Source organism: Staurois parvus, unplaced genomic scaffold (genome assembly GCF_062004578.1).
Source record: "Staurois parvus isolate SC_StPar_1 unplaced genomic scaffold, SC_StPar_1.0 ptg000141l, whole genome shotgun sequence".
In the NCBI taxonomy this organism is placed as follows: domain Eukaryota; kingdom Metazoa; phylum Chordata; class Amphibia; order Anura; family Ranidae; genus Staurois; species Staurois parvus.
This window is the reverse complement of record NW_028317937.1, coordinates 2,336,700-2,362,964: the sequence shown is the minus strand read 5'-3', so window position 1 is coordinate 2,362,964 and position 26,265 is coordinate 2,336,700. Positions and strand designations below refer to the sequence as shown.

General features: G+C 40.8%; 1 protein-coding gene across 1 annotated transcript in view; it reads right to left on the bottom strand.

Annotated features, from left to right (window-relative positions):
* KISS1R (KISS1 receptor) overlaps positions 1–26,265 on the bottom strand; it is a 375,693-nt gene that overhangs the window by 81,468 nt on the left and 267,960 nt on the right. Inside the window, exon 3 of the mRNA XM_089673576.1 lies at positions 20,570–20,705. Within this exon, the coding sequence (XP_089529702.1) occupies positions 20,570–20,705 (136 nt within the window). The remainder of the gene's footprint in view (positions 1–20,569; positions 20,706–26,265) is intronic.

The window sequence follows — 26,265 nt, the reverse complement described above, 5'->3', positions numbered from 1 at the left end:
TCGCCCAGCCAGAGCCCAGACTTGAACCCAATTAAACATCAATGGAAAGATCTGAAAATGGCTGAGCACCGACGCTCCCCATCCAACCTGATGGAGCTTAAGAGGTACTGCAAATAAGAATTTGAGAAATTGCCCAAAAATAGGTGTGCCAAGCTTGTAGCATCATACTCAAAACGACATAAGGCTGTAATTGGTGCTAAAGGTGCTTCAACAAAGCATTGAGCAAAGGCTGCGAATAATTATACATATGTGGTTTTTTAGTTTTTTATTTTAATAACTTGCAAAGATTTCAAAATGAACTTCTTTCACATTGTCATTATGGGGTATTGTTTGTAGAATGTTGAGGAAAAAAATAAATGTAATCCATTTTGGAATAAGGCTGTGACATAACAAAGTTACTGTAAGTGCTGTGAATACTTTCTGGATGCACTGTATGTTTGCCTGTTGTCAACATGGAACTGTATTTTTTCTTTAAATTAACCATAATAGCTACCTCGTCTCTGGAATTTGTGTTTGTAGCTTTTGAGATGTTCTGGTGTACTTTGTGTTAAGATTTTATTAAACTTTCTACACAATACAATGTAGTACTGAAATAAGACTCAGTGGCTATGCTACAAAACTTGTTTTGCTGCTGTTTGCCAATTGCTGTGCCAATTGCAAAAGCTGTGATGGCTTTAGTTTTATATTATTTAAAAGTATATACTGTACCTTCTATTAGACTTTAGTTTGATTGTGTTTGCTACTTCCACTGCTCAATTCTGGCCTACTGTTGCTACATAAAAAAACAAGCTACCTAATAAACACTTTTTTGAGTGGAAATCAATCATATTGGGGTGCTACTGCTGTATGCAATCCAAAGAATAATGTAAGAGTAAAAAAGATTACAAATGCAATTTATGTAATACCAGAATAAAGTGTCACGGATGCTGTCCCAAAGAATCATAATGTACTCTAGAACCATCGCCAGTTCCAAGGCACCTCCAAGCAGGTTATTTTAAGGATTTTGATAGTGTTGCTGTTGCCCTTCAGGCTGCCTGAAAAGACCCCCTCTTCCCTGCATGGTAATTTTTACTTTTTTTTTTGCATTGGTACATGTTTTCCCTGGTAGTGCTCAGCTCCTCATACCCTTTTGTTTGACACTCTTTAGTATAGCCTGGCAAAATGTTTGAACTAATTTTTAAGGTTTGGCTTCTACTCATTTCAATACGATTTACATTGACTTTCAAACTATCAAGTAGTTCGGATAATGTTTTACTAACTAAACCTGGGTAGGTTCAACTTATCCCTAGCACCCAGAAATACAGTAGCTGTAGAGTCTACACCATAGACCAAGTCATACAATACTGCAAGTCTATTTAAATAGATGCAATTTTACAAATGACACAATGATTTCCTCTGATAAGGATCTTGAAGATTAAATAAATGCATCTAGTCTAAACCTACTGACATCTTATACAGAGTTATCCAAAGTCCCTCTATAGGATTCTCTCATGAATTCACAGAGCATGTTATAAACAGTGCAATCAATGAAAGAATTGTTCTGAATGGTGGAGGATGAAGGCATGGATGTGGACCATCTGTACCGCTTTTCTGCCAAAAGACCCAGAGGTGTTGTTAACCATCACTGCATCGAATGTTTCAGAGACAGGAAGAAGAAGATGGGAATTCCTGACGTAAAGATTTCTCCAGGATCCAGTTGCCTGTGCAATGTGGCAAATTCTTCATTACAGGTACTGTAAGTGACATGACTAATGCTGCAGAGAGTTTTATTTTTAGCAAAACGTCAGCTTTAAAAACTGTTTTGTGATAATGCTGTTTGTTTATTTTCCAGTGCAAAGCCATCATCTGAAGAGCCTCTAAACCACAGTTCAAGAGGTCTTCTTGCTCTTGTTGACGAGAATCAATTATACAAAACCCAATACTACTAGATACTACCAATAAATTTTAAAGAAAAAATTGTAAATGCCTTCCATGACTCTTGAGTATGCCTAAGACACATTTTATGTCATTATTTAGCTGGTATTTTAACTTTACTTAGCTTTTTCCCCTTGTTTTCTCAAGTTCAGCTTAGATTAGTTTGTGGACTTCATTCTAACATTCTGTTTTTGTTCCGCTTATACAATAGGGTACCACCAATGCTGACAGCAGTACTTATCAGAAAGTGTTTCATAATAATAGGAAGACCTACATTGACTCATAGAGCCTGATTTTCCTGAAGTAAATATTTGCTTTGCCCATGCAGAGCAATGCAACAAGTTCACTGTAATGCTGACCCCCACAAACACATATACGTACCTTCCTTTTGCTTACTAGTGCTTAGTTCAGCTAATGGGTGTAAAAGAAAGGGTCAACATAAACTGCAAGTCAACAGAGTCAAAGAATATACAGGGTGTAACAGTACAGGGACCTGTCACAGGATAAAAATAGGTAGAAGTGGTTAGGTAATGGACACAGGGTCTGCACATGTGCGGAGTGCAGTCTACGGAGCGTAGATTTTGAGTGGAGAAAGCTGCTGATTTTGATATTTATGGATGGGGCTCCGTAGTTTGGAGATTTCAAAGTGCCTTGGGAGAGAAGAAATCTCCAATCCAGTGTCCAGATTTTGTAGTCAACCAGCAGGGTGTGGGCCCACGTGCTCACAGCCCTTATAATGATGGTCTGCTGAGAGTTGCAGGGAGGAGTGGAGTGCAGTTGGATTAGTGGCTGCCATTGTGAGTCTGTGCGAGACAGATGCTGTGACCATCAAAAGGGCTCAAGGCTGTGTGCATTAAAGAAGTCGGTGCACCAGGAATAGCCAGTGGTCTGGGAGACCCATACCAGCAGAGGTACTGCTGACCAGCAGTGCTAATAAGGAGTAGCCAGGAGGCTTAGTATTTTCATTTGTATTTACCAGTGGAGAAGAACCCCTGTGCGGGAAATCTTATTTTGGACTTTTGTGTTTTTGTTTCTTGTCTTTTAATAAAAGTAGGCTACCAAGCCCTGAAAAAGAGTTTCTGACTAGTGTGGACTCACTTGAAAGCATCTACCACTAGAGCTAATCATCCCTTCATGTCACAAGGGCTATGAACTACATGTGTGACAGCGCTGATTGGCCCAGTGCTGTGACATAGAGTGAGTCATATGCTGGTTTACATTCAGTAGCAAATGCATTTACTTCAACCTCCGGGATTGAATGGAACATTGGGTAAGTAAAATAAGTATACACTGTTATGGATGAGGGGATTGGAAAAAAAAACCTGTTGCTTTGCCCCAAGGCAGGTCCAAGTGCACTTAAATTTACATTTCAACCTACTTCACATTTCAGTATATTATTCTTATAGTCATATGTGATGATGTGCAGCAGACTTAATAGTAGCAGTGCTGTTCTATTCAGTTGCATTGGTCTTTGAATCTATAATATTTAGTACAAGCATGAATAACTGTGCAAGAACAGAAGAGGTCACATCATGGTATCCCTGTCCATTTATTGTATTTGATCCAATTCCTCCACTCAGTGTCACCTTCTGACACATTTTTCCCATACGGGTCTTAATCAAGAATGTGTACTCAGGGCATGTCTTTGAATATGAAAACGGGGATGTATTGATCTTTTGTTATGCACATCTGTGTTCAAGTATTAGGAATTGGTAAAGGGAAAAGAAACAAGTGTAATTCGGTAATGTCATGAAAGAAATGACTAGAAAATTATTATGCTATACTCACACTTTATGGATTTCTTGGTTTAACATTTATGTGACAATGCCAAGAATGGTTGTAAGAATATCACCAAACATTACATCCAGCATGATCACTGCTGTCAGACCAATACATGCATCAAAGAAGCCCCAGTAGAACAAAGTTGAAAGAAGAGTAAAATACTATACCTATTCATAAGCACTGTATAGCAAGGGTGTCACTACAGCCACAATGGTGGCCCTGTCCATGAAGAACCAGTTTTAGATAAATTGTTTTTATCAGGACTAGAATCAAGCTGGGGTCTGAACGGGGAGGACTGAAGTGCCCAGTGTTACTTTGAAGTAGTTTTTAGTTGTTTTTTAAGGGGGCAGTGGGCTTTAAATGTCTATTTTTCATAGGAATACATTATTTAAAATGTTTTAATGGAAAATAAAAACAGACAGGGCAAAAGCTAAATACAATAAACTTTAGCTATCCTAAATATACCTTCAAAAAAGAACACCCTCTAAATTAAAAAAAAAAAATACTATTTCTACTTGATGAACAAAACTAGCATTTCAGCTTTTGCTAAATTTTAAATCAATTAATTCATTTGTCTATTTGATCCACTTTGTATGTTTCTGTAGTGAAGAGGAATGCTTTATATCTGTTATTTACAGAATTTGGAAAAGTGCTGATATCTCTCTACATAGTAAGAGGTTCATCAGCTTGTTCAATACTGTGACACAAATAGTTTAGAAAAACATTGTAGTCAAGAAAAAGGACTTCAGACCCAAGGTATCAGAATATAAAATTTCAAATGTTTCTGATCTAAAATTCTTTTACTGGGCTACAATAGTTTAACAAACTGTTTATGTCACAGGACCAAACAAGTTCATGTACTTTTTGTTTTGTAAAGTGAGAATAAGTGGGAACAACAAAAACAGCTAAATAGTCAGATTAAATACATATATGAGAGCAGTTTTACCTGTCAAGGGTTTGTAGTTATTTACACCCAGTCTTGACATTTACACAGCTCTTCCACACAGCACAGCCCTGTCTATCAAGGAGGGGGCCTAATTTTTCTCTGCTTCAGTTTCACTTTCACTTACAACTCTTCTTCCTACCCCTTCCTTGTGACTAGATGGTTAAAGGAGGAACAGATTGCTGATAATCTAAACTTTCTGTTTGTTCTGCTGTCTGCTTCTATCAGCATGTCCCTTGCACTGAAGAACACCCAGTTGGCTTCTTGTACTGCTTCTCCCCCCTCTCGCCCTTATGATTAGCATCCAGCAGTACCACCCACGTGTGCCACCCAGCAGTGGCACCCATCAGTGCTGCCCAGCAGTGCCACCCATCAGTACCCAGCAGTGTTGCCCAGCAGTGCTGCCCAACAATGCCGCCTATCAGCACAGCATCATCAGTGCCTTCTATCAGTGCTATCTATGCCCATCAATGCTGCCTATCAGTGCAGCCTCATCAACACACATCAGTAAAGGAGAAAAATTACCTGTATGCAAAATTTTACAATGTATTTGCTCTTTTTTTGTTTATAGCTTAAAAAATAAAAACACCCAGCGGTGATTAAATACCACCAAAAGAAAGCTCTATTTGTGTGAAAAAAATTATAAAAATGTCATATGGGTACAGTGTTGCATGACTGCGCAATTGTCATTCAAAGTGCGACAGCGCTGAAAGCTGAAAATTGGCATGGGCAGGAAAGGGGTATAAGTGTCCGGCAGGCAAGTGGTTAATTGGGGAATGACACAAATGCCAATAAAATAAATGAGTCTCAACTACATAGAGTGTAGCAAATATTTTTACACAACAGAGACTGTGTCTTTTTAAAGAATTTTTTTTCCTCTGTAATGTTAAGTGGAAAATAAGAATGCGTCTCTTGTCAAACTAGCATTTAATTGCTTAAAGTGGAACTTCACTCTCTCAATCAACATTGATTATTTTTAATCCTCATGCAGCTAGCATTAGTAAATGGATAGGAAAATTGTTTTTACTTTTTTTTTTTTTTTTACATTTCTTCAGCTACTTCCTGGTTTCCATGCCTAGGCAAATGATGTCACACATCCCAGGAGACTTCAGGAGGGGAGGGAGGGTTTTCAGCTTAGCCAATGCCTGAGCTATGGGCAGATGGATTCCAGGAAATGAATTCTGCATGAATCATCTGCCATTACTCAAGATGGCCATCAACAGAAATGCTAGGGGATGTTTTTCAAAATGATTTCTCAGCAAAATAAAAGCATGGCGACATGGATAGATGGGGGAGTTTGCTTTGAATATTAACAATTAATTAAATATCATTTTTGGTTTGTGGTGCACAGATGCAGTGCAGTTCCACTTTAATAAAATTAATCCTGTTTAGCTGAATAAGCTGTAAAACATGAACTGTACAGCCTATTTTTGCTGGTCAATTACTTACTGTATATTTTAGTTACAGTGCTTGATTGAAACCTTCTAATTATCTTGTCAAAGACATTTGGTCAAAGCTAAGATTATGTATTAAAAATAAAATGTGATTTGATGATAACAAGTGGAAAGAAAGTCAACTGAACATGCTGAACATGTATATATTATTTAATATTCAGAAAATTATTATTATTACGAAACACAATGTCAAGGTTGAGCTATCAGTAGCAGTGAGATGTCTTTATCCTTACCTCTCTCATAGAAGGCATTTAAATAAATACGCTAATCATTACCTTGTGCCTGTCCCTTTCACCCAGTATTGTTTGGCATTTATTCTATGTTTAAGTGTACACTCACTATCACTTATCTATGTATCTTCTACACCAGGGGTGGTGAACAAGTTAGACACAAAGAGCCAAAATTTTAAACTGTGAAAGTCAGAGAGCCACACCACGCAGTGACCTGCCAAAACAGACAAACACTCACACAAAAACACATAATTAAAACCATATTATTCACCATAACACTTTCTTCCCCTTACAAAACACAGGGATGACCAGAGACTGCGGACAGCACAGGGATGACCAGAGACTGCAGACAGCACAGGGATGACCAGGAACTGCGGACAGTACAGATGACTGCTGACCTTTGGGGAGGTGGGGAGCGGGTACCTGAATTTGACAGGTACCCGCTCTTCTGCAGAGTTTTTGTTTGATCTTACCTGTTCCTCGATCCAGCCGCGCGCTGTCTTCCCGGCTTCTGTAATGGTGCTCAGCATGACAGCCGGTTGCCCAGTGCGCATGAGCGAGAAGCACTTGTGCTTTGTGATTGGTCCGGCGGCTTCTGGGATCTGTCATGTGTCCCAGGTACCGCCTTACCATTCACAAAAAGCACCGCTTCTTGCACATGCGCACTTGGCACCCGGCTGTCATGCCCAGTGCCCACACTACAGAAGCCGGGAAGACAGCGTGCCGCTGGATAGAGGAACAGTTAAGATCAAAGAACAAAGAAGTAAGAGCGGGTACCTGTCAAATTCAGGTACCCGCTCCCCACCTCCCCAAAGGTCAGCAGTAAGAGGCAAAGAGCCGCAGTCATTTTGGCCGGGAGCCGCGTGTTCGCCACCCCTGTTCTACACAAATTAGTTTGTAGACAGGTGCAGGATTCTCCTCCGTCCAAGAGGTGGCACTCTACCATTATACAGATGGAGTGGAATCTGTCAGGAGAAATGTCCTCTTATGGACTCTGTTGGTGTCTCAAAGGTCCCAGCTGTCCAATTGGATGCTGCCATCTCTTGTGGCCTTTGGTGGCCATCTTGGTGTGGAATTTTATAATATAGGATCCCTGCATCATTTGGGCATGCCTGGAATGAGAGGCAGGTCAAGGACAGCGACCCCACTTGTTAGAGAGAGTGAATAGCGCAGGGTAAGGTTCCTGGCTAGTAGGGTCAGTACAGAGACAACATCTGTCTTCAGAAAACATTACGGTATCTGGTTTAAGATCGTGAGTCTCTTCTCAGAAGTATTATTGTGCCTACCAATCTCAACCTTATTCCTATTTCTATTCATCTGGCATCTACTCCCACTCATCTCTATTTCTATATCCTCATTGACAAACACATTCCTTAGAATTCATAAAGACTGGTGCAGATTTTGTGAAAGTGTCTCATGAGTATTCTAAAATTGGTGCAGCATGTGTGAAATTCATGTACCTGTCTAGAACCTGTACTTGAATTTGGTGCAATGCTTTCACAACTGTCACACGCATTTCTAAAGAGAACTGGTGAAGGATCTGGGAGTTCTGGTAGATCACAAGCTTAATAATGGCATGCAATGCCAAGCTGCGCTTTCTAAAGCGAGCAAAATCCTCTCTTGTATTAAAAGAGGTATAGACTCCAGAGAGAGAGATATCATATTACCCCTGTACAAATCATTAGTAATACCTCATCTGGCATATGCAGTTCAGTTTTGGGCACCAATTCACAAAAAGAAGATTGGAGAACTGGAGAAAGTACAGAGAAGGGAAACCAAACTGATACAAAGCATGGAGGAGCTCAGTTATGAGGAAAGATTAGAGGAACTGAATTTATTCTCTCTTGAGAAGAGGAGATTATTTATTTATTTCAGGTACTTATATAGCACTGTCAATTTACACAGTACTTTACATATATTTATTGTACATTCACATCAGTCCCTAACCCTCAAGGAGTATACAATCTAAGGTCCCTAACTCATATTCATACATACACATATTAGGACCAATTTAGACAGGAACCAATTAACCTACCAGCATGTCTTTGGAGTGTGGGAGGAAACCAGAGGAAACCCACACAGGCACAGGGAGAACATGCAAACTCCAGGTAGGTGGTGCCATGGTTGAGATTTGAACCTGCAACCCTAGTACTGCCAGGCAGAAGTGCTAACCATTTAGCCACTGTGCTGCCCAGATTAAGGGGGGATATGATCAACATGTATAAATACAGTGGTTCATATAGTGAACTCAGTGTAAAGTTATTCACCCTGAGGTCATCACAGAGGGCAAGGGGGCACTCTTTATGTCTGGAGGAAAATAAATTTAATTTCCAAACAAGGAAAGGTTTCTTCACAGTGAGAACTGTGAAAATGTGGAATAGACTCCCTCAAGAGTTGGTTCTGGCCAGTTCAGTGGATTGATATAGGAAAGTCCTGGATTCTTTCTTGGATACACAGAATATAACTGGTTACTACTTATAGGTAAAGTTGATCCAGGGAATATCCAATTGCCTCTTGGGGGATCAGGAAGGATTTAAGGAGTAACTATGTAACTATGTGACTGGTGGAAAATTTCTCAAGTTAACATCTTTAATAGAGACTTACTAAACTGAAGTACCAGAGGCATTAAAATCCCTATTTGAAGAATTCCCCAAGGTTTCCTATTGTTTTTTATTGCAATTTAGGTGAAGTGGATGTACTATAAATATAAAGAAACTGCAGTTAAAAATAAAATAAACACTGTGGTGCCAAGATTAGGGCTGTTACCACACCCTGCAAGTTTCATGGGTTTGATTCCATAGTTGTTTTTGACTTGCTATCATTATAGTAATGCAGTTTATAATTTTTAGGCTCCATAATTTACATTTCAAACAAAAAATTTACAGAACTCATACAAGTATTCATATACATGAACAAGTTTGCAATATTTTACAAGAATTAGCATAAACTAGTTAGGAGTTTTAAGGCTACATTCACATATATGCTGATGCTGGAGTGAGTGTAAAGCGCATGCATTCCCACACCTGCATGCAGCTGCACACAAAACATTCTTTCTAACTGGACAAGGGTGCATGTTCCTACACACAGGGGCATATTTACTGTGAGGCAAACTAGGCATTTGCCTTGGGCGGCATTTTTCGAGGAGGGGAGTTCCCCAAGGCTGCTTCCGATGCTGTGTGGTGCAAAGTGCTCCTGCTCCTCTCCAGGTCCTCCAGTACTGGTCGGCAAATTCAGCAGTGAGGGGATGGAGGCAGACAGGGGTCTTGGGCAATTTGTGGCAATAGAAAAAAAACCTTCCCAAGCCAAGTTTAATCACTTTCATGAGCAGTTGGAGTAATGTCCTGTACTACATTTCCCAACAATTAAAATAAAGTCCCGGCCTGCACGGTGGATTGATATAGAAGAGACAATGACTTAGTTGTTGGAAATGCGGCACAGGACATTACTCCACCTGCACCTGGAAGTGATTAAATAGTCCGCTTTTTGCCTGTTTATTCTCTCTCCAAAAAAATATTTTAATTTTAAGGACAGGAGATACAGGACATTTACTGTTATTCTAATATATATTCACTTACTGACTGAAACAAGTTGGAGTTTAGACATTTTTATCCCTGGTATCCTCCCTTTTAAAAGAAGTCAGTGATAGCCCTTTGTTTTATTTGATTTATTTGTACTTTAAAGTCTCATGAACACTGACGTGTTAAAAGTCCTCTGCACTTTCCCATGCCCAGGGAGCTGCAGACGTCACTTCTGTGTCGGTGTTTCCCGTGCATGCGCATATGGCGTATTTCCCCAGATGTGCCATTTTTATGTTAGGGAAAATATGAGGTGTGCTTTGCTAAGTGCCGGTGTAGAGGTGATTGCCATTTACACAACCATTCACATGTACTGGCAGGTGTATGCAGCACCTGGAGCTCCCCAGGTTAATGAAAGCGCCAGGGATTTTTTGCTAATAAATATCCGAGTGCATGAGGCCCAAGGTTTCTTCAAAGTATGTATATTGGAAACTCCCTCTCTCTCATTATTATTATTTTTTTTTAATTGTGGGGGAGGGGACGCCCAATTATTGTATTGCCTAGGGCAGCACAAAAGCAAAATACACCAAAGGCCAACTGATTCCAATATAACCTTTATTAGGAAGTAACGTAAAATTATATGTTTTTGACTGTAAATATATATACTGTATATATATATATATCTACACACACACATTGATGGAGGGTCTATTGATGACAGTTGTGAGGAGATCTGATGTTGTTTCCAGGAGTCTATTGTTGCTGGGGGGGGTATTTTGTTGCAGGTGACCCACTGTTGCTGGGGGAAGGGGGGGTCTACAGTTGCAAGAAAAAGTATGTGAACCCCTTGGGATTACGTAGAGTTTTGCATGAATTGGGCATAAAATGTGCTCTGAACATCATCTAAGTCACAACAATAGAAGAACACAGTCTGCTGAACATAATACTACACAAACATTGGATGTTGCCATGGTTTAATTGCACATAATTGCCGTGCCGGCATCTTTAGTGTGGGAACCTGACTGTGACAGCCGGGTGCCCACTGCTCATGCGCGAGAAGAGCTGTGCTTTGTGAATGGAACCTGTCATGTGTCCCAGAAGATGCCGGGCAATTCACAAAGTGCAGCGTTCTCGCGCATGCGCAGTGGGCACCCGGCTGTCACAACTGGGTGCCCACACTAAAAGAAGGACAACTCGGCGGAAGTGAAATTGACAGGTACCCGCTGCCCCTCCCTTCCCAAAGGTCCACAATCTCTGGCAGGGGCGGACTGAAAACTCATGGGGCCCCCCGGGCAATAGGGGATCATGGGGCCCCTGTGTCCTTGCCCAAACTCAAAAAAGCCTATGAAAAAGGTATAAGGGGCATCTCATGGGGCCCCCTACTGACCCTGGGCCCTCGGGCAGTGCCCGAGTTTCCAAATGGTCAGTCCGCCCCTGGTCTCTGGTCATCTCCTGTACTGTCTGCAATCTCTGGTCATACCTGTACTGTCTGCAGTCTCTGGTCATCCCCTGTACTGCCTGCAGTCTCTGGTCATCCCTTTACTGTCTGCAGTCTCTTGATCATCCCCTGTACTGTCTGCAGTCTCTGGTCATCTCCTGTACTGTCTGCAGTCTCTGGTCATCCCCTGTACTGTCTGCAGTCTCTGGTCATCCCCTGTACTGTCCGTAGTCTCTGGTCATCTCCTGTACTGTGTCCGCAGTCTCTGGTCATCCCGTGTACTGTGTCCGCAGTCTCTGGTCATCTCCTGTACTGTGTCCGCAGTCTCTGGTCATCCCCTGTACTGTGTCCGCAGTCTCTGGTCATCTCCTGTACTGTGTCCGCAGTCTCTGGTCATCCCCTGTACTGTGTCCGCAGTCTCTGGTCATCTCCTGTACTGTGTCTGCAGTCTCTGGTCATCTCCTGTACTGTGTCCGCAGTCTCTGGTCATCCCCTGTACTGTCTGCAGTCTCTGGTCATCCCCTGTACTGTGTCTGCAGTCTCTGGTCATCCCCTGTACTGTGTCTGCAGTCTCTGGTCATCTCCTGTACTGTGTCCGCAGTCTCTGGTCATCTCCTGTACTACGTACGCAGTCTCTGGTCATCCCCTGTACTATGTCTGCAGTCTCTGGTCATCTCCTGTAGTGTGTCCGCAGTCTCTGGTCATCTCTTGTACTACGTCCGCAGTCTTTGGTCATCTCCTGTACTGTGTCCGCAGTTTCTGGTCATCTCCTGTACTTTGTCCATTGGTTCAGAATATTTTTTTTCTTGTTTTTCTCCTCTAAAACCTAGGTGCGTCTTATGGTCAGGTGCGTCTTATGGAGCTAAAAATACGGTACTTATTTGCTATTTGCTATTAGGACACTTTTAGTTGGATCCTTTAAAGTCTCCCATGTCTTAAATTATCTTATTTCTCAGCCCTGATAAAGGGGGGATTATATGAGTCTTCAAAACGTGTTTGTTTTATTCTGTTGTCAAGAACAATAAAACCTACTGGACTCATATTAGTTCAGTAGTGCACTTATCCTTTTAGCACTTCTCAGGCTGTTGCAAGTAAGGCAGTGAGTCCAGTCTGCATTGTTTTCTAATGTGTTTAGGAACCTCTTATAAACTAAGAGGCAGGAAATGGTGAACCACAAATAAACATGAAGAGCAGGGGTCTCCAAACAATGTCCCATGTGCCAAATCCGGTCTGCTACAAGATTTAATCCAATCCTACGGCTAGAGTCAGCGGCATAGCCTCAATATGCACAGACTGAGGATTCAGGTCAGCAGAGGCTGCCTTTGGTGTCTTCTTTGACCTGATGTAAGGGGGACACTGATGAGGACCCTGATGTAAGGGGGAACACCGATGTAATGGGGACTCTGATGGGGACCCTGATATAAGGGGGCTGTGATGAGGACCCTCATGTAAGGGGGACTCTGATGAGGACCCTGATGTAAAGGGAGCTCATTTATTTATAAATCTGATTTTTTTGAGTTGCAATTATTTGTAAAACATACCATGTGGCCCTCATACTGAAATGTTTGGAGGCCCCTGCTCTAATCCCTGGGTAACTATTCTACAAGAATAAAGGTTTAGCCTCACTTCACATCACACAAATTAATTCTGTAGAACAAAGTAGAAGTAATTGAGATAGAAATCCAAGTGATGGAACCATGCACGTCTGGGTTTATCATTAGGCACTGTAGGTCTGTTCCTACAGAAAACAGATGTAAAAAGGTGGCTTTCCTTGTATAGGTATTGGCTACATACAGTATATTTTTCTATCATAAGTAGAAAGGCATGTTTCCCTATCATTCCTGGAGAGTGCTTATATGAGAGTGCTAATACAGTACAATTCTTTGTACACATATGAACACACAAATTAAATTGTCCACAAGTTTTCCTCTTTTATATCAGAGTTATCAATGCATTGTGTGTGCTAAGCAGAGGGGAATGAAAAGTGACATTTGGCACAGCCCTTTTAAGAGACAGAATTCACACACACGCAGAGTTATGGGAAAAACAGAAGGTTATTTTAAAGCACTGACACCCATGAATCCAGTAGTGATGGGTGTAAATGTCAAACAATCCACAAATTGTGAACTTTAATGCAAAGTTCATTTAAGTTAAAGGGAGGTAATTATTGAAAATCAGCACTCTCCGTTTCGAAGGCTAATCGTTGGCAATGGAAGATGGGTACTGCCAGGGGGCATATGCATCAAAGCAATATATATATACTGTATAAATATCATTAATTGGTTAGCAGCTCCTAAATGCTTAAAATGAAACATTAAAAATACACAATTCCTTTAAAAAAGATACTTGGGGGATGCCTTAAACTGGACTGTGAAGTGGCACATCTGTAGGATGTACTAAACCAAAAGTAACATTTAGGCTACGTTCACACTAGCCTTGTGTGCAGGCAGCAGAGAGGCGTTTGGGAGGCGTTTTTACCGCTTCCCAAACGCCTCTGCCAATTCTGCACATTACAGCACATGGTGCTGTTCTAACGGGAGCGTTTGCGTCGCGTCGCGTTGCGTCGCGGCAAAACGGACACCTCTGGTTGAGTCAGGAGGCTTTGAAGCCTCCTATTCTTGTCTATGGTGCCGCTCCGCAAACGCCCGGCCGGCGTTTGCGGTGCGGTTGCGGGGCGTTTGCGGAGCGGTAACACCACTCAAACTGCATTATAGGCGTTTGTGGGGCGTTATTAACGCTCGGCAAACGCCTAGCAACCGCCGCTAAACCGCGCATGCAGCGTTTGTGGAGCGTTTGCCGAGTGTTAAAAAACGCTCCGCAAACGCCGGACCAACGCTTGCCAAACGCTATAGGGGCGTTTGGCAAGCGTTGGCAAAACAGCCAAGTGTGAACGAGCCCTTAGAAAGAAAAAAGACTATTTATATTGTAAATGAATGATATTTCTGTTTCATTCTGCTATTCCCTGATATTCATGCAATACATTTATCCTAAATAAGGGTTATAAGGTGGAAACCCACAAAACACAACCAAAAGGAAGCATGGGCCTAGGGCATTTGGGCCTGGGATAGATTTTAAGGAGGTACCTCACGCAAAAATGAAAGTAAAAAAGCACAGTGTTGCTCAAAAATCCACACCAGTCCCTCATGAGCATTTGGCCTGGCAGAGCAGGAAAGGGAGGGGAGCAGTGAGACAACCCCCCCAATCAAACTAGGCCACATGTCCTCAACATGGAGAGGAAATCTTGTCAGGGTAGACTCCCCCATTGCAAAGCACATTGAGGGGAATTTATTAAAACTACACAGTGAGGGGAATTCATCAGATGGAGCTGATTAGTTGCCGTGCACAGCTGCTCCAGTTTCTGTCTGCTCTAGGTTTGATAAATTCCCCTTATTGTCCTTATGTTGATGAGGACAAGCAACTCTTCCTCACATTTCTTCCCCAATGCACTTGGGGGTCTGTGGAAGGGAGAAATGATCAGAACCTGGTAGTCCCCTTCAAATTAAGGGACCCTCAGATATCCAACTCCCACATGAATGAGTAGGGGCTGCCTAGTGGCCACAGTTAATAATTTACAAAATAATATATAAACAGTACATAACAAGCACAAACAAATGGCCCACAGCATAAATATATTGTCAGACCCATTGACATGATCCACTCCTGAGTAACTCATCTCCACAAACAACATTTCTCGATTTCCTGGTTTGGAAGCTGAATATAAACAAAGGGTTATGACCATATTTGGCCTATGGTGTCATCCAGGATCCCTTACTTTAAGGGGGCTTCTTGATTCTGATAAGTCCCCCACATCCACCAGGCAAGGGATATGGGGCCCTTGCCATTATCAACATGGGAACAAAGTGCTTTGCCAACATGAGGGGGACCCTGGAAAAGTACTCCCTCCATGTGAAGGGCATATGGCCTGATATGCTCACCCTATTGCCCTTGTTTTTTGGCGTGGGTCCCCCTTAAAATCTGTGTCAGACCTTGGTTGCTAGCTGGCTGCATGGATGAAAGATTTCATTTAGTGTTGGTGGTAATACTGACATTAATTACTGATGCTTTAGCAAATAATCCAAATCTGGCCTTTAGTTCTTCTGGTGGAGCAATTGCAAACATATACAGTTCAGTACAGACACCTGCATGGTCGGGAACCATTCCTAGTATCCAGCCACCCTGTCCCTGAGCTCAAGACTACATCTGATAAAAGAGTCAGAGCTACTGACTTAGGCAGAGGACCTGGCAGGAGATGAATCCAACAAGTTTGTTATGATGAGGCACTAAAATGCAAAATGGAATGGAAAAACACACAAAATAAATCAGAAGAAACTTCTACAAGACACTCGGGAAAACTGGAGAAGTCGACTATTTTTAATACAAGAAGATATGAACATACTATAAATGCAGAGCTCATAATATGGAACTTTGTTTTTTTTTTTTTTTCTAAAAATGAATTTCTGGAAACAAGATTATTAATGACCACAGGAACTAGCATGTACCCAGATTCCCAGTGTTTCTTTTAATCAAGAGCACATATTATACAATAGTATAAACAGACACTCCAGTTACTTACCATCCTGGTTCCCATGTTACTAGGCTCCCTCACTATCGCCAAGTGGTGGTGCTTCTGTTTTTTTTCTGTAACAGCATTGACAATGATGTCATAGGTGTGCTTCTTCTTAGGGGACTGTGGATATATAAAGGATTAGCCTCCACATATCTGGCTTCCAAGCAATGCTTTTGATTACTTATGAGCTCCTTTCCTGTGTGATTATTTCCTGCCTGTGCCTTTATAGAAATTACTTCTGCATGCCAACCTTGGTTCTCTCTCTTGGATTTGCTTGTGTGCTGTCGGTCCTGACCTCTGGCTTGTGCTTCTATTCTTCTTGGTCTTCATGGTGTTCCAGTCTGCTCTGGTGAAGTCTGCAGTCCTGCTGCCTGGTCTGGTCCTTTGTTTGTCCAATTAATTAATGTGCTTGGGTTCACTGTCTTATTGATTGGTCTGGCCTGGGCAGTTCTAGCCAGTATGCTATATGGTATGTTCTGTATCCCAGCCTGTGTCTGTGTGCTTTGCAGTACTTAAGTCACTCTCCCTAGCTTGGTTCCTATCACTATTGCTGCTACTAGAATGCTGTCACGATCATCTGTTTCTGCTAGTGTGGGTTAGTCTCCACACATTAGAGCAGGTAAAACCTAGGGGTTGCAACCTGGGGTCAGCACAGGGTAAGTACAACATCTGTGAGGGTGCCTAAAGATTCCCCCCTCTTTTTTCTACATTTTTATATGTGATACATATTGTGTGTCGTAAGGTAGAGTTCGGCTTTAATATTGACTAGCCCTTTAAATGATCATTGAATTAGATATTGTCCAAATCGAGTACATATTGGCTATTTTATAAACATATTTGCTAGTATATTATAATGGTTTAAGTTGTATTGATATGATATTCGTATATATGTATTTTTGTCAAAGCCATTTGTCCTCGTATGTTATCGTGTGAGGTATAAATTGCTTGTATGCAGTGACGTTCACCCTTCCACTCCGTGAAGACGTCAAGTGTCGAAACACGTAGGGTGGGGCTTCAGAGTAACGTCACTACATTCGGTAAGCTGCCAGTGTCTCCGGATTTTGAGACGGTTTATGTGTTGTATGGTTCATGCTGATGTCGGCTTATAGCACTTTACCATGTGAGTGGTTTGGATATGATGTTTTTTAAATAAAAACCTGCTATACAATATTACACTATCGCCTGCGTTGTTCTCTTCCCTATGAGAACTATATGGTATACAAAGATCTGGACATAATTGGAGAGACTTTCTGCCGTTGGTTATCAGTCTGCAGACCATTGCTCCCAAAGCTATTTATAATTTTACTAGCAACTTCCTCTGGTGAGTTTATTCATTTCTGTTGGTGAAGGAGTTTTGCACAATTGGTGATGGATTTTTCACATCGTGTTGTTTTTTGAATTGAGAGACATTAGAGACATTTTTTTAATCACTTTATTGAATAATTAGTATTTTTTATGAATATTTATAATAATTTTTTTATTTGTTGTATCACCATCACAAAATTAAGTTGGTTACCTTTTATTTCTGATTTTCTGCACTGAAGGGGAGATCCCATATCACTTGCTCACATGTACTGTATGTTCACTTCATTAACCTTTCTGACAGATTGCTCAGGCCATGAGCTTATTGGAGATCCCACTTCTGGCTGACAATCTTATGCAACTAATGGTTTAGAAACCCGACTCCCAGCAGGCCAACTAAAACTGAATTATGCAGTTTATGCAGGATCTTTCTGCCTATCGGACTATCTGCAAGTTTCTCTTTCATTTCCAGCTCCATCACTAGCAGCCACAGCATAACCTGTTGCAGTTGACACCTCCAGTCTTTACTTCTCTGTGCTGTCTTATTCCTCTGGTAACTACTGGATGAGGCATGTCATGGGTTCACTAATCAGTGTTCTATTTGAACTTTTGGATGACAAATTCACTACTGGTTGCTTCAAGATAGCTTATATGGTTTTTCCTCTCTAATGAAACTTTGGAATGGATTTCTTCGTGATTCTATGTCTTGCCCTCTTCATGGACACCATCTTTAAGACTTTTAATAAACAGGAAGAACTTCTTCTGCAGCTGGTATACTCCTTCAACTCATAATGGGATTACTGTTGCCCAACATGTGTTCCAATTTCATATGTTGGCCTCGGAACTCTGCTAAAACAATGAAGTGCTTAACACTACCTTTTTTATCAGGACTTATCAAGATACATAGATACATAAAAGACGATACCTAGATGGGCATCTACTAAAAGTCACCCTCCAGGTTACCCCCCCCTTCTGGGGCATCAGAGGTGGGGATTAAAACCGTTTGAGCAGGGAGTGCACTGCTGGGGGAAAGGGCTTGCCTCATCACTATGTGTAGGTAAAACCAGAAACTCAGAGGGCCCAGAACAGGCCTGTGTGGGCCCCTGCCTGGTCAGTGTGGACCCTCTGAGTTTGCTGAATTACCTACACCGGGTGACATGGCAAGAGCTTTTCCCCAGCAACACAGTATGAACCAGAAGTAGGTAAACCTTTGAGAGATGGAGATCTACTTGCATAACATGAAAGAGATCAAAGATCACTGGGGTTCAGTACGCTTTTATTTTTTTTTTAAGAAATTAACTAGCAACGCCTAACTATTAAGTAAAACTTAGAAAAATATAATAAAACAAATGTCACTGTAAAAATATAAACTTATCTTACCTTAAGTGTGGACAGTGTCATTCAGTAGAGCAGGTGACAGTGTTAGTAGGGCAGTGGATGGTGTCAGTAGAGCAGTAGACAGTGCCAGTAGGGCAGTGGACAATGTCAGTCATAGAGCAGTGGATGGTGTCAGTATGGAAGTGGAGTTTGTCAGTAGGGCAGAGGACAAGGTCAATTTTTGTATTTTTTTTTTTCACTATTTTTTCCAATTTTATTTTTTCCAATTGTATTTTTTTAAATTATATTTACAATATTTTTAGCAGCCCTGCTGCGTGGATTTGATGAAATATCAGGAGTGTAAACAGACCCCTGATGTCTCACGTTTGAGACAGAGAAATTAGACACTATTTGCAATCTCCAGCTCTGTAGCCTCAGCTACACAGAATGAATGAACAGGAAGAGCTCTGCACTGTGTCCCTGTTCATTCACAAACTGAAGCTTTACTATAGGTCAGTTATGAATTAACACAATGAGTGATCGATACCCGTCACTTACTGTGTTCATTCAGAAAAGGAAAGTGCTGGTAAATTACATTTACTGGCCCCTTCCCCGCTCTCCATCCTGAAACGTTCCCCCACAACGGCAGGGGGTGGCATATACTATAACCAATGCCCTGTATTTCCTTCTGCAGCCACTGAATGACAGCGGGAGGGAATAGAAGAAAATCAAGCTTTTAGCAGCTGCAGGAGGAAGATACAGGGATCAATTCCACTAAATGCTGCCAACACTCCTGTCCAGGTTGTGGGGGTCAGAAAGGAGAGGGTGCAATCTATCAGTCACCTACCCATGATCAACAGGTAGATTGTAATTGTCAATCCCCAGTGTAACACCTAATGTGACAGGGATGCCACATGGGCCCCTTAGAGTGGAAATATGGACAGAAGCAGGACAATTTTTGATAGCAATTTTTGGCCCAAATTTGCTAGTAACAAAAAGCACAGGTGGGGGTTTTACTGCAAGAATCAAGATACTGCAGAGAACAGCAGAAGGACACTTTTAAAGACCAACTTTAGACCTAAGATGTTACAAGAATTAGGATGTTGAAAACCACTGCACAAACTGTGTTATACTGGTACTATATAAATCCTGTGTTATAATAAATTGGCAAGCAATGGGACTGTTTTATTCAGGAATGATAAGCCTAGCTGGCATATTCATATCATTAATTTTATTTATGAGGATAAGAGATACTAGGAATATGAGTAATTTAAGGTGGTTTAGGTACACACCTTGGAGGCAGCTCCAATAATGGATGGTCAGGTACAAGTGAATGCTGATCTTTGATAACCCCAAACATAAAAGAAGGCCCTATTAGTATAAGAAATCTCAAAAGAAATGGAAACCCCAAAATACAACCCCTGAAACAAAAACCCAATTTTGTAAAGAGAAACTTAATAGTGAAAAAAAACAGTTTAACATAAAAATAGACAATATCAACATACCATAAATACCAATCAAACATAATACCCCTGCAAAGGTGAAGATGAAGCTTTGCAGCCAAAAAAAAGTACTCCATAGATGGGACATCATGCTAAAAGTGAATGCTGACATCAACTCAAGGACAAAAAAAAGAACAACAAAAATAAAAAGGCACTAAAAGGGTTGATTGCCCAATAGCTACCAATAAGAATTAAAGCACAGTTTCTTAACTGACCTCCTTCTCTCCCTATGAAGTTTAACAGTTTTCACTATCTTCTCTTTGCAAGAGCTTCCACGACACTGACTTGATGGCTGCTCTGTGTTCCCCCCTTTTTATACAGAGGGGACTAGCACATATCATAGCCCCAATTATTGATTCTTCAAAGCCTGATGACCAAAGTTCAAGGCAGTGCAATATCACTATAATAAATTTGGGCAGGCAATATGCTACATTAGTTCAGCTGGTCTGTAACAGGTTGGGTTTGCCTTGGACCTAGTTCTTTACTGAACCCAAATATCATCTCTACTGCTTATACAGCATTTGCTAGAGGGTAATTTTTTTGCACATCATATGTTTACCCTTATACCTTCTTTACAGGATTAATGGATGGAAGAACATAATTACCAATCCAGATTCCGAGGCTGACAGTTGCAGCCACACGGGGAGTCCTCTGACGCAAAGATCGCAAGGGGTACACTGTCACATACCAACGATCCACACTCATAGCAGTTAGGGTCACACAGGTAGCTTGTACCGAGACCTAAAATAAAACATCCAGAAGTGACAAAAGGTCTTAAAATTAGTATCCATTTATACATTAGAATACCTATGCTTTAAAATGTATCAGCTGTTTTGCTCTTCATATCACTCACGACTGTAAGTGAGCATTACAGGAATATATTCAAGGAGAACTGTAACCAAAGCCATGTTGTGGAGAGTGCTAAAGAGAGCCGATTTATATATCTCAACATTGAAAAAAGAAAGTTAAACAGTGTCATTATTGATACCATAGGAATACTGTACTTTACTTATAATGTGTGTTTTTTTGTTTCTGTGAAAATATGAAATTTCCTTTTTTTTCAAGTTATTATTCAGATAATTGTAACTTATTAAAATGCCTCTGAAATCTTTGTTAGTGAAGCAGGAATTACACTTTTTAAGGCTTTACTGTTTATAAATATTCATTATCATTTAAAGAAAATCTATAGTTAAAAAGATCAACACTTAACTTCTTTCCTTTTTAACAATCAGCTTCAGAAGGGGCCAGATTTATATCCTATTGCACCCAAAGCAACACCTCACTAACAGGATCATCCCTTTTTAAACTTAGCATTTTGTTGCTTTGTTGGCACAAGCCTGGCTTCAAATTAGGGATGGAGCTTCCCCTCCACAATTCCTCGCATCCTTTTTTCTACTACTGTTACTAAATGCTTCCTGCTCAGGCTGGTTGCTAGAGAGACACAGGCTGCTAATGTCCTAACAACCAGTGAATTATCCCTGGCCAGTCCATTTGTGGTAGCTGACATGTAAGCAAAAAATGGTATCCTTCAGGTCAAGCATGGATTGTAAGGGGTCCCAAATGCAAAATAAATAAATAGAAATGGCATGGGCCCCCAAAATTCATACCACACCCTTATCTGAGCAGGCAGCCTGGCAGACCAGGAAAAAGGGAGGATAAACATTGCCACCCCTTCCTGTGAACTATACCAGGGCACATACCCCTGGCAAAACACCTTATCCTCATACTGATAAGGTCAAGGGCTTCTCCCCAAAAACCCTGACCTGGTGGTTGTGGGAAACTGTGGACAGGGAGCTTATCAGAATCTGGAAGCCCTTTCAAAACTAAGAGAACTGAAAAGAATAGGCACTGTGGAAAATACTCTCAGTCAAGCACCTTAATGAAAGTGCATCTTTATTAAGTGAGACAAAGTAGCAAATATAATAAAATTTGACCAGCCTGAAATAAACAGTGTGACTCCAATGGACGGCCCGTCCGCTCTAAAGGGAGCTGAGATCGGAGAATGCTCCTGTCAGCTTCGAATCACGTGGTGTCAGTCCTGGATGGCGTCATCATGGCAAGCGAAAGGGTGGAAGGCAGTGTCTGGAATCGGCTTCAGCTGGGAGCGTATGCAGCATTACCAAGACGACATGTTTCATGCAGTTGCGCTTTGTCAAGAGACTTGACAAAGTCTGAGTGATGTAATTGACCAAACAAGGATATGATCTAGGATCCTGGAGGATGCCATTTACCAAATATGGTCATGTTCATTATTGGTCAATTATACTACCCAGGATTCCCCACCCCCTTGTTTGCAATCACCTCTCAGCTATGGAGCTGTCATTTGCAGCAAGCAGTCATCAGGAGAGAATTATGTTGGGCAAGAAAGCCACCCCATGTTGTAAGCATGTGGACTCCAACTGCCATGGTTCAGGAGATAGGATACATGTTTTTCTCCTCTGTTCCTGGCCAGCCAGGCCGCATGCTCGAATAAGGGTTTGGTATGTATTTTAGAGGAGAACCACACACTATTTTTTTTTTTCAAGGATAAGGATCTGGTATAGATGAAGAGAATTCCTGGCTTAGAAGTTGTAGAAGTTCTCTGGCACATTTTACATTGTGCAAATTTTGGAGATGCCATTATGCCAATTCTATATGATTAAATGCTGAAGTAGAGGTAAATCTGCATGCATATATTCATAAAAAAATTTAATTTGCTGATTTTCCTAGTTTTCACTTTGACTTGTTTATCAATATAATACAACCTTAAAACAGTTCTGCAAAGCTAAACCCCAAAAATGAAAGACATCCAAAATTCAGAGGTAGGGCCTTAACTATTACATCTGTAAGAGCCAGGGTATAGTCATTACAAGAATCTAATAGAAATGTTTAGGAATGCAATTCACCATCACTGCCATCAGTCTGCTCTATGAAGAACTGTATAAATATTACCATTATTCAGTTCATATTCCAAATGTAGTTCACCTATGTGTTTAATAAATCCAAAAACTCTTGGGTGTAGGGGCTATTAGATATGTTATATATTACAAAGTAAACCTTGTGACCCATGCTAGTGACCAATGATTATTTATTTTTAAGGCCATACGTAATGAACCTTTTGTGCCCCTCTCTTCCCTGCTAGCAACCCCATGGAGTTCACACAGCTGTTGTGAATACACCCTGGTTTGAGGGAAGTTTTTCTCAGCAATTTGAAAGACCTGCAATTGCAGATCATTCTGCTGCCTTCATGCCATAATGTCTCTGCCCCGTCTGCTATTGCTTAACCTAGCCCTCAGTGATGCTGTCACTGTGCTTGGATCCATGCTTCACAATCTAATATCTGCTCTCTAATTTTGCCTCTATTTAATGGTAAAGCTGCCTCTATTGATAAAGTTCAGCTGCTGAAAAGCTGACTGTTGATGATTTATTGCACTTTTACTTTTGATTTTAATTTTTTTAATTAAAGCTACAACTTACAACTGAAGTCTTGTATGGCTGTTGGGCTTAAATTAGTCTAACAGCACCCTTTTTCCTAGCTAGCTTACCTTTGTCATTTAGCTGTCTCCGCTTTACCCTGCAGCTATAGCTTGCCTGGACCCAGTACTTGTGTCTATATTCATGTTAACATCAATCACATATAAGAAAATTGTGAGTAAAATATGTCATGTTTCCTTTGGGTGATAAAGAATGAGAGTGCAGCGCTCTTTGTTTAATCCTCAGGCACATTCGTATATCAATGTATTCAAAAATATGGTTCTTAAAGATTTTGACAATATACGGGTAAAAAAATGGCATAATAGGTCATTTAGCCAAGAAAAAATAGACCTGATGACAAATGAATTATTAAAAGAAAAGGATTTGGTAATTAGACCAGCGGATAAAGGGGGAGGAGTTGTGGTCATGAATAAATCAGACTATCTAATCCAAGTTCAGAATATCCTCCAGGATAAAGATACCTATTTAGAACTTCCGGGTAATCCTCTTTCGTCATATAAAAAAGCTTTGAAAGTTCTGATAACAAAAGGGTCTGATTCAGGAATCCTAAATAAAAAAGAACGGGATTACTTGTGCCCCACTGTACCCAGGCTTCCGGTCCTTTATTGCCTGCCCAAGATCCATAAGGACCCTACCAATCCTCCAGGTCGCCCCATTGTGAGTGGCATAGGGTCCTTGTGCTCTCGGGTAGGAGAATATATCGATTTTTTCTTACAGCCAATAGTCCGCAATACTCCATCTTTCTTGAGAGATTCAAAACAAATCCTGGTTGAGATTATGGACATAAAATTAGAGAAACCTACTTTTTTGGTAACGGCGGACGTTGCTTCGCTCTACAGTAATATTAATCATACAGATGGCTTAGAGGCGGCGGAATATTATCTAAATGAGACCATGGACATACCATGCATTCAGAAGCAGTATTTATTGGAACTATTAAGCTTCGCAATGAAGCACAATTATTTTTGGTTCGACAATAAATATTACCTGCAGATCACAGGCGTCGCAATGGGTGCAAAATTCGCACCAAGCCTGGCTAACATCTTTATGGCTAGATGGGAGGAGGAGGTGATATACTCCATGGATTGGCCACATTTGCGGTTTTATCGGCGTTACATAGACGATATTGTGTTGCTATGGGATGGCGATGATTCCTCACTACAAAATTTCTTTACCACTCTAAACTACAACAACTTAAATATTAAGCTCACTTTTAATCATAGTTACAGTAGTATTGATTTTCTGGATCTCACCCTCATCAATGATGGCACTAAAATTACCACCAAAACCTTTTTTAAAAGCACAGACAGAAATGGGTATATCCCAAAAGACAGTTGCCACCTGCCTAGATGGCTGGATAACATCCCCAGGGGACAATTTCTTCGGATAAGGCGGAACTGTGGTAATATGCAAGATTTCATTGCACAGTCTAACATTCTTAGAACAAGATTCATAGAAAAGGGCTATGACAGCCAACTACTGGATATGGAGATTGACCGAGTGGCTAGTTTGGACAGGACTAACCTGCTAACTACACAACATAAGACCAATAAAGAGATTTTCTGTCCCTTTACAACTACCTTTTCAATGCAATATAAAGAAGTTGCCAGAATTATTAGGAAGAACTGGAACATTCTTAAGAGTGACCCGGTGATGTGTAAAGCCTTACCGGAGCATCCAGAAATCATCTACAGAAAAGCACCTTCACTATGAAACAGACTAGCCCCCAACATTGTCAATCCCCCAAAGCAACTCACGTTTGACTTTCTAAATAGAAAAGGGTTTTTTCCTTGTAACAGATGTATGATATGCACTTGTAATGGAATTCACAAGAACCCGATAAAAAGTTTCTGTTCGAATTCAACTGGTAGATCTTTTGACATTCAGTCTATGATCACATGCTACAGCTCCTATGTTGTCTACCTTTTGGAATGTAGTTGCGGGAAGCAATATGTAGGTAGAACGACAAGGAGACTGAGAGACAGATTGAGAGAACACCTGGTCAATATTAAGAAAGGTTACAAGGAGCACTCCTTGTCTATGCATTACCGCCAGCGACACAATAGGAATCCACATTCCCTGCGTTTTGTGGGTATCGATACCATCAAAAGTAACTGGAGGGGTATCCACAAAAAACGAGCGGTCTCCATGCTCGAGACCAAATGGATATATCTTCTACAGTCCCAAGTTCCACAGGGACTAAACGTAGAATTAGATATTAATTGTTTCATCGATACCAGCTGATCGATCGTTTATGATCTAAAGTACATTATTACTTTTAGAATTTAATATTTCTAATGATTTTACATTATGAACCAGATTGGTTTTAATCTATATGTTTGACGTAATTTGTCTTTACTTGTATTCATACTAGAGTAACATAATCGCTTTCAATAAGTTGATGCACCTTAATCTTAGTACATTGGTTTTAAAATTTAATATTTTTAATGATATTACTTTTTAACCAGAGTGGTTTTAATTTATATGTTTGACGCATTTGATGTATTTTGCCTTTATCTGTACATTCCTATTGGAGTGCTATAATCGCTGTAAAAAGTCGATGCACCTTAGTATTTTCTAGTTTAATATATTTCTTAATATTGTTTCACCACGCTGTTCTTGTTACAATGGGGCATTAAGTATGTTCCATGTGTAATTTCAGCTAATCCACTTGCCCCGTGTTGATTTAGGAATGCAGTATCTTGTTCCCACTAAGATTACTGCTGAACCAACACTTGTATGTCCATAATGTGTTTTGGCTTCTTAAAAATGGCCGCCGCGAACGCTAGTGCGCATGCGCGACCGCGCGACCGCTACTGCGCATGCG